This window comes from Myxine glutinosa, chromosome 2, assembly GCF_964187855.1.
Source record: "Myxine glutinosa chromosome 2, kmMyxGlut1.1, whole genome shotgun sequence".
NCBI classification, from domain to species: Eukaryota; Metazoa; Chordata; class Myxini; order Myxiniformes; family Myxinidae; genus Myxine; species Myxine glutinosa.
Window position 1 is genome coordinate 165,458,637 of NC_136262.1, and position 19,039 is coordinate 165,477,675.

General features: G+C 42.1%; 1 protein-coding gene across 4 annotated transcripts in view; it reads right to left on the bottom strand.

The window, feature by feature from the left end:
- Nucleotides 1-19,039, bottom strand: part of THSD4 (thrombospondin type 1 domain containing 4) — a 274,230-nt gene that overhangs the window by 10,895 nt on the left and 244,296 nt on the right. For all 4 annotated transcript variants that reach the window (XM_068106810.2, XM_068106811.2, XM_068106812.2 and 1 more), the window contains 5 exons: nt 12,494-12,669; nt 12,182-12,287; nt 8,184-8,495; nt 3,101-3,230; nt 2,317-2,521 (listed from right to left, as the gene is read on the bottom strand). In XM_068106810.2, the coding sequence (XP_067962911.2) occupies nt 2,317-2,521; nt 3,101-3,230; nt 8,184-8,495; nt 12,182-12,287; nt 12,494-12,669 (929 nt within the window). The remainder of the gene's footprint in view (nt 1-2,316; nt 2,522-3,100; nt 3,231-8,183; nt 8,496-12,181; nt 12,288-12,493; nt 12,670-19,039) is intronic.

The window sequence follows — 19,039 nt, forward strand, 5'->3', positions numbered from 1 at the left end:
GGCCAACACTCAATTTGCTTTTTGTTCTTCTTTATTTTGTATACTAGTGGGTCCGTTGGTCCATTGCACCAAATTTTCATTGGTCTTCACCACCTTGTACCATACACGCCTGCTGGATTTGGGAGTCTCTTGGGTACTCAGAGATTTTTGGTGCTGGGGGACTTTTGGACCTTCTCGGTCTTTTGGGACCTCGGGGACTTTTGGGTCTTTTGGGTCCTCAGGGACTTTTGGGTCATCTGGGTATTTTGGGTCTTCAGGGACTTTTGGGGCATATGGGTATTTTGGGTCCTCGGGGACTTTTGGATCATCAACGACTTTTGGGTCTTTTGGGTCCTCGGGGACGTTTGGGTCATGTGGGTCTTTTGGGTCTTTGGGGACTTTTCGGTCTTTTGGATCATTAAGGACTTTTGGGCCATCTTGGTCCTTTGGGTCTGCGGAGTCTTTTGAGTCTCAAGTGTTATAGGGTCTTCCAAGGTCTAAGGGGTCTCAGCAGTCTAAAGAGTTCAAAGGTATATTTGAATAGTACGTAATTAATTAATAGACGTACGTAATAAATAGGCACAAAAAGTATGCCTCACACACACAGCTCATCCATTTATAGTTGATAGTGTTAAGGCTTATGTTAGAGCTAGAACATATAATGGATTAGAACGTAACAGAATGAAAGTAAGAGCAGAAATAGAGGAGTTGAAAGGAACACAATAACAGCAAGGTTAAAGGACAAAATAAAGGGAGACTTGGAGAGAAAAAAAGGATGTGAAGAAGAATGAAAGCAAGGGGAGGACACAGGTGGTGAACAAGACGGATACTGCTGCAAACTCTCAATCACAGAAGTGGAAGGAAAGACTGGAAACATAGAAAGAAGTGAGCTTGGAGAGGGTTAATGTGGGTGGAAAATATTTTGGTTGTTGATGGGGAGATGGGAGGGGGGGGGGGGAGGGTAGTGACCTGAAATGGTGGTCAACAGCTGTCTTGAAGCCCTGGAAGGAAGAATGACTGAGAAGCGACTGAGGAATTTAGATCCGCACTTGGAGGTAGATAAAGCACTTGGAGGGAGATAAAAGTTCAGATGTGCCAAGCGGAGACTCGGTATGACACAGGATGCGACGGAGGCCTATTTAGATATGTGGTTCCCCCAAAAAAATGATGGCTGATGGGCCCAAAAGTTTGAGTGACTACTTCTTCCAGAGGATTGTTAATGAAGTAGATGAGAGCTTTCGCCAGATGGACTTTTTCGGTGAGATAGAATGAGAGTGTGAGATTTGTCAGGATTGAAAGACACATTTCAAGTGTCATAGAGAGGGAAGATTCTGCTGCATGTCTATCTGAAGGATGAGCGATGTTATGGCTGAAGGTGGAGTTAATCAGAGAAAAGAGGATTTTCTAGAACGTCAGAGAGATTGTTGATGAAGAGTAAGAATAGGATTGAGCCCAAAACACTGCCTCAAGGCACTCCAGCCTTGGCAGGGAGAGTAGATGAGAAGACCATGTTGAGAGTCATCCACTGGCTATGAGAGTAGAGGAAGTCAATAAGCCATCTTTAGGGTGGCCTTTGCCTGGTGTTAGATTAACGGTTAAGGGTTAGGGTTAGGGTTAGAGTTAGGGTTATGGTTAGGGTTGGGGTTGTTGTTGTTAGAGTTAGGGTTATGGTTAGGATTAGGGTTAGGGTTAGGGTTAGGGTTAGGGTTATGGTTGTTGTTAGAGTTAGGGTTAGGGTTATGGTTGTTGTTAGAGTTAGGGTTAGGGTTTGGGTTAGGTTACAGAAAATGATGCAGCCAAGCAGCCATAGGCTGCAGATGAAACAACAACAGGGTGGCCTTGGGTGGCATAGGCAGAGAGGTCGGAGAGCAAAGCAGGGTGCCATACTGTATTGAATGCTCGAGATTTGTCAAGAGAGACAGCCCTGATCTCATGCCTGGCATTGAAGGCCTCCATTTGTTGGGTAAGCAGAAGCAGCACGTCCAAGGTAGAATGACCGGGCCTAAATCTGAACAGATGGTCCGAGATCAGGCCATTGAAGGAAAGGAAGGATTTTACATCAAGTGGCATGACCTTTCTGGTGATTGGAAGTAAGCTCATAGGTCTGTAGTTAAGAGGATCTTTTTTTGCACCATGTTTGTATTGATGTTGGTTGGTTGACTTCCAACAAGCACTTTCTTAAACAAGCTTTCTCCATTTGCAAAATCAGCCACACATTCATTCTAGATATTTCCCAGCAGGTGAAATGTGTTTGCTATGCTGAAAATGCTCCATCCTTCTCATGACGTCATATGTTCGTCAGTGATACGGTTAAAGCCGGCGTGACGTCCACTTTACCGTGCTCCACTCCTTGCGGATCCTCCACTCGCTGCAGATTCGTAGCTGGCACGTGGTTGTGCTCTCAGGCCTTTCCAGGGAGCGGCATCTGTGATGGTGCACTGTGGTGATGCGACCTGCGTAGAGCTGGCGGCACAGCACCTGTCGATGCTGCTTACCCGTACCGCACGTCTTGCTGCACTCTGACCACTCTCCCACATCCCAGCTGCACACACACACACACACACACACACACACACACACACACACACACACACACACACACACACACACACAAACACACACACAGTTGCAATGCAGGTGCAGTCTTGCTCACTTTCCTGACTAATAGATAATTATTTCGTTTGTTTCGCTCCACATTTGCTTATTCCGTACTTATGCTCATTGGCATCTGCATTATCTTCAAGGTGGTTACTCTGGACAATTTTTTTTTTTTTTTTTTGTACACAAGATCGAGGCTCGTGCAAGAGCCAACATTAATCACAAAAAGACAAACTGACACATAAAACATAAGATAAAGGGAGCAGGAGACAAGATGGGGAGAGAGAGAGGGAAGCACACAAGCACAACATTTGAGAGCAGGGACATCGGGAGATCTGTGGGAGGGAGAGGGCTTGGGGGGGAGGAGGCACGGGCTACTTTCTGAATAAAATTTTGGGTTCCTGCTTTTCTTACAAATCATTTTCCGATCTTGATTTAGTTGTCGTCAACATTATTCCCCAGGTGCAACCACTGTGATGTATTGCGAGTGTGTGCAGCCTAATGGTGCGTCGATGGTCCTCACAATGCAGGACACGGTTGAATGTTACAAGGCTCCTCTTGCTCTTTAGGCTTTGTTGAAGAGTCACACAGAACGCTGCCAACCTCTTCTTGAGTGCTCTTCCTCACACAGTGAACAATCGGTCGCTGTTTGCCTGTATAACACATGTCAAGAGAAAACAAGGTGCGGGATGATTATTTGATCTCGTGTCCGTCGTTCCGTTTTTCCAGGTCATTTTGCACAATTGGGGTTGCAGCAAAGTCTATAATAATAATAATAATAATGCATTTATTTTATATAGCGCTTTTCAGGAAGCCCAAAGACGCTTTGACAGAGTGCAAAACATAACGCATAGCAAAACATAAAGACAATTGCAAAAAAAGAAGAATCAATAGGGAAATATTCAAAGCACAAAGGAGGGAGAAGGAGAGGAGATAGTCAGGGGTTAGATGCTGTGGGTTAAATGTTGAATGCAGTGTTGAACAGGTGGGTCTTGAGTGATGTTTTGAATGTGGTGAGTGAGGAGGAGTCTCTGATGGTGTGAGGTAGCGAGTTCCAGAGGGTGGGAGCAGCGATGGAGAAGGCCCTGTCCCCCCAGGATCTAAATTTGGTCCGGATGGGGGGGGTCAGGAGGTTGGTACCAGCAGAGCGGAGGTTGCGGGTGGGAGTGTGTCTGGAGAGGAGGTCAGCCAGGTAGGATGGGGCCAGGTTATGGAGGGCTTTGTAGGTCAAGAGGAGGATTTTGTACTGGATTCTCTGGGAGATGGGGAGCCAGTATATAAAATCAAAAATGTCTTTGTCATCAGTAAATTGTGGTTTGGAAAATTTTCACATTATCAATGCAACAAGAAACAGCAATCAAAGATTGCAGACCCTCGCCAGGAAGTGTTTGTATGCTATATATTAGCTGCTGTGTCTGTGTGGTTGATCGACGACATAGATTTATATACCAATATGGCTGCCAAACCACGTGACTGATGGCGTCATCAATTTAATTTTCCCATACAATTTTTGTGTAGATCATGCTCAAGAAATTTCAAACTCATCAGATCAAGCGTTCTACTTGTCTAATTATGACGTCATAATGAAGACACCGATGACATCATCATGAGCATATGTTGTTTCCCATGGGAAGTACTTGACAATGAGCTTTGTTTCAATTTTTTCGCGTTAAGTGGTTTTGGAGATATAGAGGTGCAAAGTTTTTTGTTTTTTTCCAAGTTGGTGCCCATACCACGTGACCTATGACGTCATAATTAACATCAAAAAATTATACAGGAGCCGCACATATTTTGAAAATTTCGTGTCCATCGGACTAACAGTTGCAGAGGAATTTTTGTTTTATTCATACTGATCAGATCAAGCGTTGTACTTGTCGAATTATGACGTCATAATTAAGGCACGGATGACATCACCATCAACATATCTTATTCCCCATGGTAAGTACTCGACAATGAGCAATGTTTCAATTTTTTTTCCCATCGAGCAGTTTCGGAGATATAGAGGTGCAAATTTTTTTTTTCAAGTTGATGCTCATGCCATGTGACCTATGACATCATAATTATCATTTTAAAAATTCTACACGAGAAGGTGCCCCATGGTGAAAATTTCTTGGCAATCGGCCTGCACAGAAATTCCTGGCAAATTCATTGCTCCTTAATATTGTGCATTATTTTATACTAGGGCATGCCCGTACTATATATATGCCCGTACTATATATATATCTAAAATTATATCCCCCCCCCCCCCTCTATTTACATGAAATGGTTTGGTCCATTCGCAACGCCAAAGCGAACGGCGAACGGCTTGCGAGTACGGTGACAATCCCCCCCTCTATTTACATGAAATGGTTTGGTCCATTCGCAACGACCACAGAACCCCCCCTCTATTTACATGAAATGGTTTGGTCCATTCGCAACGCCAAAGCGAACGGCGAACGGCTAAATCGCCATAGCTCGGTAACTACTTGTCCGATTAATTTCAAACCTTGAAAAGGCACATCCTCGGGTCCCCAGCAATATACCTGGCAAGTTTAAAGTATATCGGACCCGTGGTTGTCGAGAAACAGCGGTCACAAACAAACATACAAACATACAAACACACACACAGAGATTAGTGGAATTATAGATAGACTAGGGCATGCCCGTACGTGGGTGCAATGCCCGTACGTGGGTACGTGGGTACGTGGGTGCGAGTACGGTGACAATCCCCCCCCCCTCTATTTACATGAAATGGTTTGGTCCATGAAATGTTTTGGTCCATTCGCAACGCCAAAGCGAACGGCGAACGGCTTGCGAGTACAGTGACAATCCCCCCCCTCTATTTACATGAAATGGTTTGGTCCATTCGCAACGACCACAGAACCCCCCCCTCTATTTACATGAAATGGTTTGGTCCATTCGCAACGCCAAAGCGAACGGCGAACGGCTAAATCGCCATAGCTCGGTAACTACTTGTCCGATTAATATGAAACCTTGAAAAGGCACATCCTCGGGTCCCCAGCAATATACCTGGCAAGTTTAAAGTATATCGGACCCGTGGTTGTCGAGAAACAGCGGTCACAAACAAACATACAAACATACAAACACACACACAGAGATTAGTGGAATTATAGATAGACTAGGGCATGCCCGTACTATATATATATCTAACATTATATCCCCCCCCCCTCTATTTACATCAAATGGTTTGGTCCATGAAATGTTTTGGTCCATTCGCAACGCCAAAGCGAACGGCGAACGCTTTACATGAAATGGTTTGGTGCATGAAATGTTTTGGTCCATTCGCAACGCCAAAGCGAACGGCGAACGGCTTGCGAGTACAGTGACAATCCCCCCCCCCCCCCTCTATTTACATGAAATGGTTTTAATTAGTTTTAAAACATAGTTTAACGCCAACATATGGCATGCCCGTACCCGTACTATCCGTAATGGCGCACGCTCTCACAGGAGCTCCGGAAGGTCGCATATCGCAGGAAAGCGAAAGAATCGCAAATTAGTTTTAATTAGTTTTAAAACATCGTTTAACGCCAACATAGCGCCAACATAGTTTGCCGACGGGAAATAAATGAATACGCTCTCAAATGTGCCAGCCGAGGCAGAGTGTGTTCGCCACGTTCGGCACACGCGATAGCTCGCTGCTCTCTGATTGGTTGAATCGTTTTTTGGACATAGCTCGGTAAGTAATTGTCCGATTAATATGAAACCTTGAAAAGGCACATCCTCGGGTCCCCAGCAATATACCTGGCAAGTTTCAAGTATATCGGACCGGTAGTTGTCGAGAAACAGCGGTCACAGACAAACAAACAAACAAACAAACATACACACAGAGATTACTGGAATTATAGATAGACTAGGGCATGCCCGTACTATATCTATATCTAAAATTATATCCCCCCCCCTCTATTTACATGAAATGGTTTGGTCCAAAGCGAACGGCTTGCGAGTGGTGACAATCCCCCCCCTCTATTTACATGCAATGGTTTGGTCCAAAGCGAACGGCTTCCGGAGTTTGGTAAAGAAATCGCCATCGCGTGCACAGACGCGCAGGAAAGCGAATGAAACGCAAATTCGTTTTTATTAGTTGTAAAACATAGTTTAACGCCAACATAGTTTGCAAACGTGAAATAAATGAATACGCTCTCAAATGTGCCATCCGAGGCAGAGTGTGTCCGCCACGTTCGGCACACGCGATCGTTCGCTGCTCTCTGATTGGTTGAATCGTTTTTTGGACATAGCTCGGTAAGTAATTGTCCGATTAATATGAAACCTTGAAAAGGCACATCCTCGGGTCCCCAGCAATATACCTGGCAAGTTAAAAGTATATCGGACCCGTGGTTGTCGAGAAACAGCGGTCACAGACAAACAAACGTACAGACAGACAGACAGAGATTACTGGAATTATAGATAGACTAGGGCATGCCCGTACTATATCTATATCTAAAATTATACCCCCCCCCCCCTCTATTTACATGAAATGGTTTGGTCCAAAGCGAACGGCTTGCGAGTGGTGACAATCCCCCCCCTCTATTTACATGCAATGGTTTGGTCCAAAGCGAACGGCTTCCGGAGTTTGGTAAAGAAATCGCCATCGCGTGCACAAACGCGCAGGAAAGCGAATGAATCGCAAATTCGTTTTTATTAGTTGTAAAACATAGTTTAACGCCAACATAGTTTGCAAACGTGAAATAAATGAATACGCTCTCAAATGTGCCATCCGAGGCAGAGTGTGCCCGCCACGTTCGGCACACGCGATCGTTCGCTGCTCTCTGATTGGTTGAATCGTTTTTTGGACATAGCTCGGTAAGTAATTGTCCGATTAATATGAAACCTTGAAAAGGCACATCCTCGGGTCCCCAGCAATATACCTGGCAAGTTAAAAGTATATCGGACCCGTGGTTGTCGAGAAACAGCGGTCACAGACAAACAAACGTACAGACAGACAGACAGAGATTACTGGAATTATAGATAGACTAGGGCATGCCCGTACTATATATAAGCTAGGACGTGCCCGTACGTGGGTGCCCGTTCCTTGCAAAAAAAAAAAAACTGCAAAAAAAAAAAAAACTGCAAAAAAAAAACAATGGTTTGGTCCATTCGCAACGACCACAGAACCCCCCCCCTCTATTTACATGAATGGTTTGGTCCATTCGCAAAGCCAAAGCGAACGACCACAGAACCCCCCCCTCTATTTACATGAATGGTTTGGTCCATTCGCAAAGCCAAAGCGAACGACCACAGAACCCCCCCCCCCCCCCTCTATTTACATGAATGGTTTGGTCCATTCGCAACGCCAAAGCGAACGGCGAACGGCTAAATCGCCATAGCTCGGTAAGTACTTGTCCGATTAATTTAAAACCTTGAAAAGGCACATCCTCGGGTCCCCAGCAATATACCTGGCAAGTTTCAAGTATATCGGACCGGTAGTTGTCGAGAAACAGCGGTCGCATACAAACAAACAAACGTACAAACGTACAGAGATTACTGGAATTATAGATAGATGAGGATGTGAAAATGAACAATTTACTAATGATCAGATATGTGAATCTTTTTGTTGACAGTTTAATAATGTCTGACGTCATCTAATAATCTGTGCCGACATCTCTCACCTCGGCCACATGTCGATGAACATTCGCTTGTACCAACCCTCTTCCAGCTAAATTCTTGGTAGGGATAAGATGGCTCCACCTGATCACCAGGTTCTCCTTGCCTCACTGTAGTTTGGCCAGGAACGAAGTCCTGCGACTGCACGTGTGCTGCAGGCACAGGAGCAACTTCCGCCCCATGCCTCCAGACATTCTTGGCGTCGGTGCCCGCTGGAGTTTGACGAACGGGACTCGAAAGCCGACTGGCATGATCAATCACACCATCAATTCTGCTGTTGGAGGCCGATGCAGCAAGCTGGCCGTTGTAGGCGACATCTGTGGAATCACAGCAAATGCATGAAGAAGAAGACCACTCATTTTGCATCTTCAGATACATAGGGCTGCTGAAGCAGTTTCGTAGCACAATCCTGGACGGGTTGCCACTCCTACGCAGGATACTCGAATGGCTCATTATTCTCAGTAAGCTGGCATCATCACCTGGTTTTGACGACCTCGGAAGGATGACGGGCTGAGTCAACCTACGTGGTGTTAATTAAACAGGATGGCAGGGGCTTGCACTCAGGACCCTGAGATCTCAAACGAGCCACCTTAACTAACCATTAAGCCAAAACCAGACTTCAAATGCATAAATTAGACACAAAATATGAAATTTAAATATATGATAAAAGTATCACAAAGCAGTCTTAAAGTACATCGATATTATAAAAGGAGCTGCGTCTGTCTGTCTGTCTGTTTGCCGTGCTATAACTTGAGAATGAATTAACGGATTTCAATGAAACCAACGGCAGTGGATTCAGGGAACTCCCGGAAAGGGTTGCGACACAAATTTTAAAATTTCCTTTTTTAAACTTTTTTTATATTAAAATTTACTTTTACAAAATTTGCTTTTACTAAAAATTTACTTTTTTACTTTTACTAAATTTACTATTACTTTTACTAACAATTTACTTTTTTACTTTTTTTAACTAAAATGTACTTTTGCTAAATTTGTTTTTTTTTTACTAAAAATTAACTTTTTTACTTTTTTTAACTAAAATTTACTTTTACAAAATTTACTTTTACTTTTACTAAAAATTTCCTTTTTTATGGGAACATGGGCACACTGCAAACGTCAACTTGCGATGCTGGTTATCCCTGTATGGACGGCAGGATCTCCCAGGAAACCTTTTTTTGTTCTTGCTCCATTTATTAGCCATCGAAGCTATGCCAAGGAAACGGAAAGCACCGCATTTACACAAAGGCAGAGACGAGGACACTTCAGAGTTTGTTCCCTGCCATGGCCTGTGCCTAATACATACCGCAGACAGTTTGATCAAAAGAAAGAAGAGAGGGTTAGGGTAAGAAATTATTTTTATGTTGATCTTCCTCTTGGTGTGTTGTATAATATTCGCAATTCAGCATCTAAAAAGGATGTGATTAATATCCTATTAATAATTTCACCTAATTTTATTTTTTCCAATTAACTTTTTTTTTCAATTACACAAATATTGGTATTCCCGTTGGTGAAGCGACGGGCCATATATTCTAGTAAACAATACAATAAGCCTATTATATGAGAGAGGAACTCCAGGCAAAAACAAATTACCGAGAATTCCCGAGGTGAGTACAGGCAGAAATGTGCAAAGTTATCTTGTTTCAGCATTCATAAAGAAAGAGAAAAGCTGCAATTTAAATAATTTTTCAAACAGAGTAGGGGAGCAGAAATTACACTCAAGAACACAGACTTTACACCTTTCATCTTTGCTGAAGTGACGCAACATTCAAAAAAGCAACTTCAAATTTTCTTGATATTCAAAGAAAATAAGTCAGTGTTGTTCTTTCGCAAAAAATCCAAAAGTAACTTGCCTCAGAATTTGTAGCAACTAAGCTCCCTGGGAGTAATAAAGCCCACCAAAGTCAAAAAATACTACTATGTGGAAGGGGGAGGAGGGATTCACATTGAGAATGTAGTACGCCTCTAATATGGTCCATGTTATGCGTGTAGCGTACATTTATTCTTGAAAACGGGGAAAATGCCAGAGTGAGTAAGTCGTATTGTTAAACGTGATGTGAGGAGGCAGCATATGCAATTTATAGACAGTATAGTTAGGATAAGATTGTATGTATAAAAACCTCCTGTTAGTGGGTGTGGCCACGTGAGGACCTGTGGCCAGAAAAAGGCACAATGGAAGCATTTTGCACTTCAATGCCACTGATTATGAATTGTTCAGCCATTGTGAGCAAGCCATGGCAGAGGTGGGGAGCAGACCAGCCATGGCAAATCTTTAGATCATTATACATACTTGTAGCAAGTTTGACATAGTTCCCTACAGCTGTTCTTAAGTTATTGAGGAAACAAAAACCTATTACAGATTCTGACCTTTGACCTCTTAATGCTAAAATCTAATCAGTTCATCTTTGCATCATAATATATACTTCAGCCTTTACCAAGTTTGGTCAAAATCCCATCACTGGCTCACAAGTTAGCTCAGTAACAGAATTTTTACCTAAAGGGACCTCTGACCTTTGACCTCTTGACCCCATAATCTAGTTAGTTCATCTTTGTGTCATTATACATACTGTTATGGATTCGTCCCTTCCACTGTTGTGGTTTTCATCCACTTGAAACCCTTCTGGTTCTAGGTATTATAATTGTTGTTGTTTAAAGGAAATGGTTATTGTGGTTAAAAGGTTAAATGCGTTCATGATAAAAAAAGAGACAGGAAGCAGGATCGGGAACCGGAAGACGAAAAAGAAGAAGAAGAGGCGTGGCAAGAAAAGTCGGAGAAGACGCGTGACGTCGAGGCTCCGTAGCGAGCGTGGTCTACCGAAAGTCGTGAGGGAATTTTGAGTTCATTGAAAGGACATCCGGCGATAGGAATTATTGCTGGAATTGAGAAATCTGCATAGTCAGGTTTGGGTGTTGAGATTTCAACGAATCCTCGCCTATTCGCATCGACTCAAGTAAGAGCCATCGGCCATTTTGAACCTCACGCTTCGGACACCTACAAAGGTTTTGCTTCACTTCAGATTTACTCCAACATCCTACCGTCTGTCGGGGATGTGTGTGTGCGACCGCTTCGTCTCCAATTACGTTGCAGTTTGCTGATTGAGCGGTGAAGGTGCTCCTCTGGAGGGTGCCTTTGTACAGTTTCGGCGGGGCGATTGCCATTGCCATCTGTACGCGATTCGGGTCTTGACTGGAGAGCGAGATTCGGGCTTCGACTGGATATCATTCTAGCGACCACTGGAGCGAATCACCTTTGCCTTGAAAAAGGTTATAGAGAGATTGAGGAGTGTCCTTTTCACTCGCTGGGAGCGCAGTGAGTTATCTGACTTTAGTGGATGGTACCATCTTAAGCGATAAGGTATATAGAGTGCACTCTTAATTGCCATTTGTTGTACCGTTATTCTTGTGTGTGATTTTTAATACAATATCTGTTCATTTATAATCATTGGTGTGGTTTCACTATTGATTTCTAACACAGAATAACATATTTTTCTGCCGGGGCTCCTCTCGGGGTTCGGAGGTTTACCGAGACCAGGAGATCGTAGAGGAACCCGTAACAATACCTGTACCAAGTTTGACTTAGATCCCTTCAGCCATTCTCAAATTATAACCCTCGTACAGACTCGGACCTTTGACCTATCGACCCCAAAACCAAATAAGTTCATCCTTGCATCATAATACATACTTGTACCAACGTTCGTCAAAATCCCATCACCGGGTCATAAGTTATCAAGGTAACAGTATTTTCACCTAACATGACCTCTGACCTTTGACTTCGTGACCCCAAAATCAAATCAGTACATCTTTACTTCATTGTAAATACTTGCACCAAGTTTGAATTAGGAGCCTTCAGCCATTCCCAAGTTATCATGGTAACAAAAACATATGACCGATGGACGGATGGACGGACAACCCAAAAACATTATGCCTCCGGTGACTTTGTCGGCGGTGGCATAAAAAGCTTATACTATACACCTGCACAAGCACCAATGCAGAACATGCATATGCTCACCTGTGTTTTGGTTGGCCGAGCTGGGATCAAGCTGACTACTAACAATATTGTCACTAAGCAGAACATACTCAAAATGAACACCAGGATTTGGCTGCTGGTAGATCATCTGGAGGAGCACAGTCAGAGCCAAGATGAGAACACTTTATATTATATCCTCCATTTGGATAAATCTATATTCCATAAAGAACTTTCATTTCAGTGAGGTCTGGTTACAAGTTCGCATATCACAGCTTCGTTTTCAAACAAAATGTTATGACAACGTTTCACGATGCAGACAAGGTTGCAGCATTTGGAGAGCCAAGTGGGACTTACAAAAACGTTCAGAATGTCGTTTGTAGGACCATCGGAGAAGAAAGATTCTCCCGTTGTGCTGCTGATCTCGTTAGGCCTCTTATACATGAACATTGTTCCTGCAGCTTCGTACTTCCCTGGTCGATCAATTGCCCAGTTCCCATTGATAATGGACCTGCCGGTGTTGCTTCTTAAGGCTGTTACGAAGAACAAAGTGGGTGGGAGGAAGGGAAAGGGATACTGTGAAATGAAATCAAGTCACATTATCTCACGCATCTTGTACATGACTTTGGAGTTGCAACAAATAAATTGTTCAACAAAACAATTGCTTTCATATCATCATCATCATCATCTTCCTCTTCTCGTGCCCTCTATGCTGATATAATCGTTGGCTATCTATGATATAAATCAGGATCCAGAGTTACTGATTCTCAGATATTGCTTTAATAACTGGAATTTACCATGGGTTATTAGATAATCACCATTACTGTGTTATTTCCATAATTATTGGCTTGCTTTGGAATTTTGATTCTGCACTTCGGAAGTAGCAACTACTATGGGCTTGCAGGACACCTGGAGGGATGCACATTAGTATTTGAGCTGTGTTACCTGGGTTCAAATTTCGACCCAGCTATAAAGTGCCACCCTGGGGTTTTGAATACCACGCCATATATCAATGTGTCTGCTGGCAGACAAGCAATTGTGTCTGCTTTGGAACACAAACAATGATTCCAACCTTCTTGTGGGAACCTAGGGAACATTTTTGGGCCAAGTCTTTCATCGACTGAAAATAACATCGATTTCTAATGTGTTCAGGTCTCGGCCGTCAATGGTCCGAGGAACTTGACAATTTGCACACGCGTATATCATCACGCAATTAAAGCAATGGTAAAATGATTTTTGCACAATATGTTAATTTGTCTAATTATTGCCTTATTGGTTATGCAATATGCTAATTTTATGCATTTTGCACAGAAACCTACAATTTTTGACATTGGATACATGAGATTGCATGAAAAGTGCACAACAAAAAAAAATGTATTTCTCAAGTAGAAAATCATGATTACTTATTATTTTGGGTGAATGTCACAATTTGCATAATAGCCCAGGAGCATTAGGTTAGGACCTAGAAGAAATTAGTAGAAAGCTGATTTTTTGCACCGAGCTTCAGAATACCATGTGGATGCCCACAATATAAAGTCCCACGAGTCCCACCTTGTGGCATTTTCAAAATTCAAGATGGCCGCCGGTTGGATGGAAAATACATAAATATGGATAACTTCTGCCTAGAACCTCATAAAAGTGTACTTTTCGTGGCTAAATATATGTTTTAGCACACTAGGATTTTAATGGAATATATTTCAGTGACCTCAGATAATGATATGTAGATATAATCCAAGATGGCTGGTAAAATTGCCGCTGCTGTAATGCAAAAAAACATCAAAATCATGATAAGTTTAATTTGCTATTATTTTATTTAATGCAAAATGTTTCACATTGTGACCACAAGGCCTGCAAGAGTTGAACAACACATGGGGATTTGACATTTAATTACAATACGACACAAAAGCAGACCAACTCTTTGATCCCAGTCATCCCAACCTGATTCTAGTGTTTTGGACAGTACTGTGTTAACTGAATGTCACTTTTCTTATTCCTGACTTAAACACTGTTATCACCCTCTAAATCAATGTCCCGAGAGTTTTTGCAATTATGGCCATTACAAACAGTACACAAGAGGGTACACTCCAGACCAGACTTGTAGCAAGTGCATCGTTTTCCACACCCCGCCTTGCATCCACAAGATATCATTTTCAGCACTTTCTCAGGGGCGACAGGCCTAGCAGTCTCGATTGGAACAGGTAGTCCCTCTCTGTACTGCCACCCCCACTCAGTTGGCAGCAGTTCGTTCCCCTGCCACTGCTGAACAGCATGGTATGCTCTGTAGCCATCTTGGATTATATCTACATATCATTATCTGAGGTCACTGAAATATATTCTTTTAAAATCCTAGTGTTCTAAAACATATATTTAGCCACGAAAAGTACACTTTTATGAGGTTCTAGGCAGAAGTTATCCATATTTATGCATTTTCCGTCTAACCGGCGGGCATCTTGAATTTTGAAAATGGCACAAGGTGGGACTCGTGGGACTTTGTACTGTGGGTATCCACATGACATTCTGGAGCTCTGTGCAAAAAAATCAGCTTTCTACTAATTTCTTCTAGGCTTCCCCTTCATTTTTGGCTAATGCTCCTGGGCTATAAGTTATGAATATGCAAATTATATACAGTCACGTGAAAAAGTAAGTACACCCCATGTAAAGTTTTGACTTTTTCAACATATTTCCACATACAGCTATTTGATCTTCATTTCAACAATATTGATAGATAAAGGTAATATAATATAACAAATATCATGAAACATTTACATTTTGTAGTCCATTGCATATTTTAAATAAACATAAATGCAAATTTCGCATGTGGAAAAAGTAAGTACACCCCTACATTTATCACTACTTCAAATACCTACAATTAGAATCAGGTGCACCAGCTCAGGTGCAAATGATTATAACATCGTTAGAGAGGATATTGGAGGAACCTGTCTTATTTAAACCTCAGACATTTAGTTTGGTTTGCTCTTTGTTGTTGAAGTGTGCGGCGTCACCATGCCTCGATCAAAAGTGCTCTATGAGGCCTTCAGAAAGAAGGTTATAGATGCCTACGAGTCTGGGAAGGGATTTAAAAAGATCTCCAAACTATTTGAAATCAATCATTCGACTGTCCGGAAGACCATCTACAAGTGGAGAAGATTTCAAACAACTGCCAACTTGTTCAGGCGAGGCCGCCACAGCAAGTTCAGCCCGAGAGCAGACCCCCAAGATGCTGAAAGAAGTCTCTAAGAACCCCAGAATGTCATCACCGGACCGACAGGTAGCTCTTGCCACTGTTGATGTCAAAGTGCATGAGTCTACCATTAGAAAGAGGCTGCACAAATTTGATCTACATGGGAGGTGTGCCAGGAGGAAACCTTTGCTGTCCAGAAAGAACATCAGAGCAATACCAAAGTTTGCCGATGAACACCTAGGCAAAGACCAGCACTTCTGGAACAATGTGCTCTGGACAGATGAGTCAAAGGTAGAGCTATTTGGCCACAGTACCAGAAGACATGTTTGGCGAAAACCAAAGACAGCATTTGACCACAAGAACCTGATACCAACTGTAAAGCATGGTGGTGGAAATATAATGGTTTGGGGCAGCTTTGCTGCATCAGGGCCTGGGCAGCTCACCATCATAGAATCCACTATGAATTCTTCATTGTACCAGAGGGTGTTTGAGGATAATGTGAAGCCATCTGTCGGAAAGTTGAAGCTCAACCGAAGGTGGACCTTGCAACATGACAATGACCCTAAACATACCAGTAAATCCACCAAGGAATGTCTGAAAAGAAAGAAATTGAGGGTTCTGGAATGGCCAAGTCAAAGCCCAGATCTAAATCCCATCGAGATGTTGTTGTTGTTGTTGTGTTGTTGATGTGCATGCAAGAAACCCCTCAAACATCGCACAGCTGAAATAATTCTGCATGGAGGAGTGGGCAAAAATTTCTCCCAGTCGATGTCAGAGTCTGGTAGACAGTTATAAGAAACGCCTACTTGAGGTTGTTTCTGCCAAATGGGGCAATACCACCTATTAGAGCCAAGGGTGTACTTACTTTTTCCACATGTGAAATTTGCATTTATGTTTATTTAAATTATACAATGGACTACAAAATGTAAATGTTTCATGATATTTGTTATATTATATCACCTTTATCTATCAATATTGTTGAAATGAAGATCAAATAGCTGAATGTTGAAATATGATGAAAAAGTCAAAACATTACATGGGGTGTACTTACATTTTCACGTGACTGTATATATATATTCATGAACTTGACATTTCTGAACATATAACAGGCAAAAAATAGCGTTTTGTGTTTCACATTTTTGTTGCAACTAACCCTTATTCACATGTGCCTATTGCACATAAACCTGTGCAAAAATTGCAGTTTTTAGGACATTGCAGACCCTGCAGACCTTTCGGACATTGCAGACCACTATTCATAGTCATGTGACAACTGAACTGCAGGATTTGGGCATATGTGGTATCAAAATGTTTGCAGGACCCTAGAGAAAAATCATGAGAGGAGAATTCGAAATTCCCAGTGGTTGTGAAAAAATTGCGAAAACGTCGAGGGGGGCTCCTAGCCCCCCTTCGTGGGCAGTTAGTATTAAATTGTGATGTCACCATGAAGCCCCCCCCCCAAGCCCCCAAGAGGTCCACAACACCAACACTCAAAGAAAATAATCACAACACCAACCAGGCACAAGTTCACCTTCTGGAACTGATTACACTTTAAATTTAGGGTTGTAATTGTACAGTTAGAAGTATAATAATCGCTTTGTTTTTCTTTAATAACAGTATAAGCCAAGTCACCACTTTGATTTCCTGTAAGCTTTCAAAACCACAAAAAAGGAATATACAGAAGAAGGTATAATGTTAGATTCTTCTCTGTAAAACGAAACTTCCTTTCTAGCTCCAAGGACCACCAGCAGTTATTATCCTGAAAGAAAATAAGGCCCAACACCAAAGCAGCTCCATTAAGGGAACAAGTGTAGCGTTATTAACTTCTGGAGCACAACCACTATGTGTAGGCCACCCACGTAGTGGTACACATCGTCTGTCCTTGCTCTGAAAATAATTGGTTCATAAAAATAAGATGATAATTTTCAAGAAACTTTTAAATGCCAGGAAGAGGCCATTTTACATGTGACATATCCAACTCCCATTATCTCCTTAGTGCATGCAAGCAATTTTCACCCTATTAACTTAATCTATCCATTTCAAATTAAAGATCTACCCTCTCATTTGACTCAATAATAACCGTATCTGATCAATTATTAATGCAGGAATTACATACGGTATATTAACATGGTACGAACTGAAGGTGCACCGTTTCAAAAGGTAAAACAGGAACTTTAATGTCTGCATGATAGGAGACAGGACAGCCTGCTTACTGTTCCTTCAGGATCACAACACACCATGCTGCCAACCCGACAATATAATAGAGTTCGGGTGAAATTTGGCTTCACTGGGAATGAAACTCGGAAACGAGCTGCATTACCAACTGATACATCCCACCATTGTAACACCTGCACCTCAGCAATACTTTGGCAAGGGACACTTTATCCAAGTGGAAGTAGATATTTTTATATCTATACCTATAAAAGGATCCGTATCTGTCTGTCTGTCGTGCTATAACTTGATAACGGATATACAGATTTCAATGAAACTAACGATGCTGGATTCAGGGGGGTCCCAGGAAGGTTTGTGATGCAAAAATAAATAAATAAAAAACAATAAAAAAACAAGAAGACATCATACGTCATAGTGAGTGTATAGAGCTATGGATACATCAAATTGTCCATTTCATTAAGATTAAAATTGACGATCCTAACCAAAGCTCGGGTCAATCGGATGTAAATTGATGATTTTTCAGATGCAAATTGATGATTTTGCAATTTTGACCTTGAAGTGACCTTTGACCTATTGACCTCAAAAATAGTTGGTTCCCCAATTTAGTGACTCAATATGCAAATTTTGTTAAATTTTCAAGTCAATTGGATGAAAAATGACAATTTTAGAAATGTGACCTCAAGATGACCTTCGACCTTTGACTTCAAAATCAATATTCTTCTTCCTTAAGACCAACTCTACTATATGGTGAAGTTTCGTGAAGATTGGTTTAAAATTGTGACCTGTAGGCGATGGACAGACAGACAAACAGACAGGCAGACAGACCGGCAGGCAGACAGGCAGACAGACAGAATAACGGACAAGACCAACCAATATACTTGAAAAATGGTCAATTTTGCAAGTAATGAAGGAAGGTTTGCGTATTTGCACATGTGGCGAAACTGCAAACACCAACTTGCAACTTCTCTTTCTTAAGTAAGTACACCCCATGTAAAGTTTTGACTTTTTCAACATATTTCAACATACAGCTATTTGATCTTCATTTCAACAATATTGATAGATAAAGGTGATATAAAATAACAAATATCATGAAACATTTACATTTTGTAGTCCATTCTCCCCTCACTCCCCTCACCTCACCTCACCCCACCTCAGGCCCCTCAGGCCTCACCTCACCTCACCTCAGGTTTACACCTCAGGCCCCTCTCACTCTCCACTCTGATAAATATTCCCGACAATGAAGCGAGTGTATAGCTGGACTGGTCGGTATCTGTACACCTCATTTAATTTTCCCCATTTTCCCCCCAGCAGCAGCTGTTTTTATTTTAACAATTAGGCAAAAATTGGTATTGCAGTCAGTGAAGCGATGGGCTGTATAAAACAACGTTGTTTTCAAATATAGCTTTTATTTCAACAACTACAATGTGCGAAGAGGCAAGTGCTTGTTCAGAAGTTAAGTCAACCAATCTGCAACAGTGAGAGAACCGATATTCATTGTTGTCGCACCACATACGCCCTCTTTGAGCCAACAAGACAAACACAGGGTTTTGCGC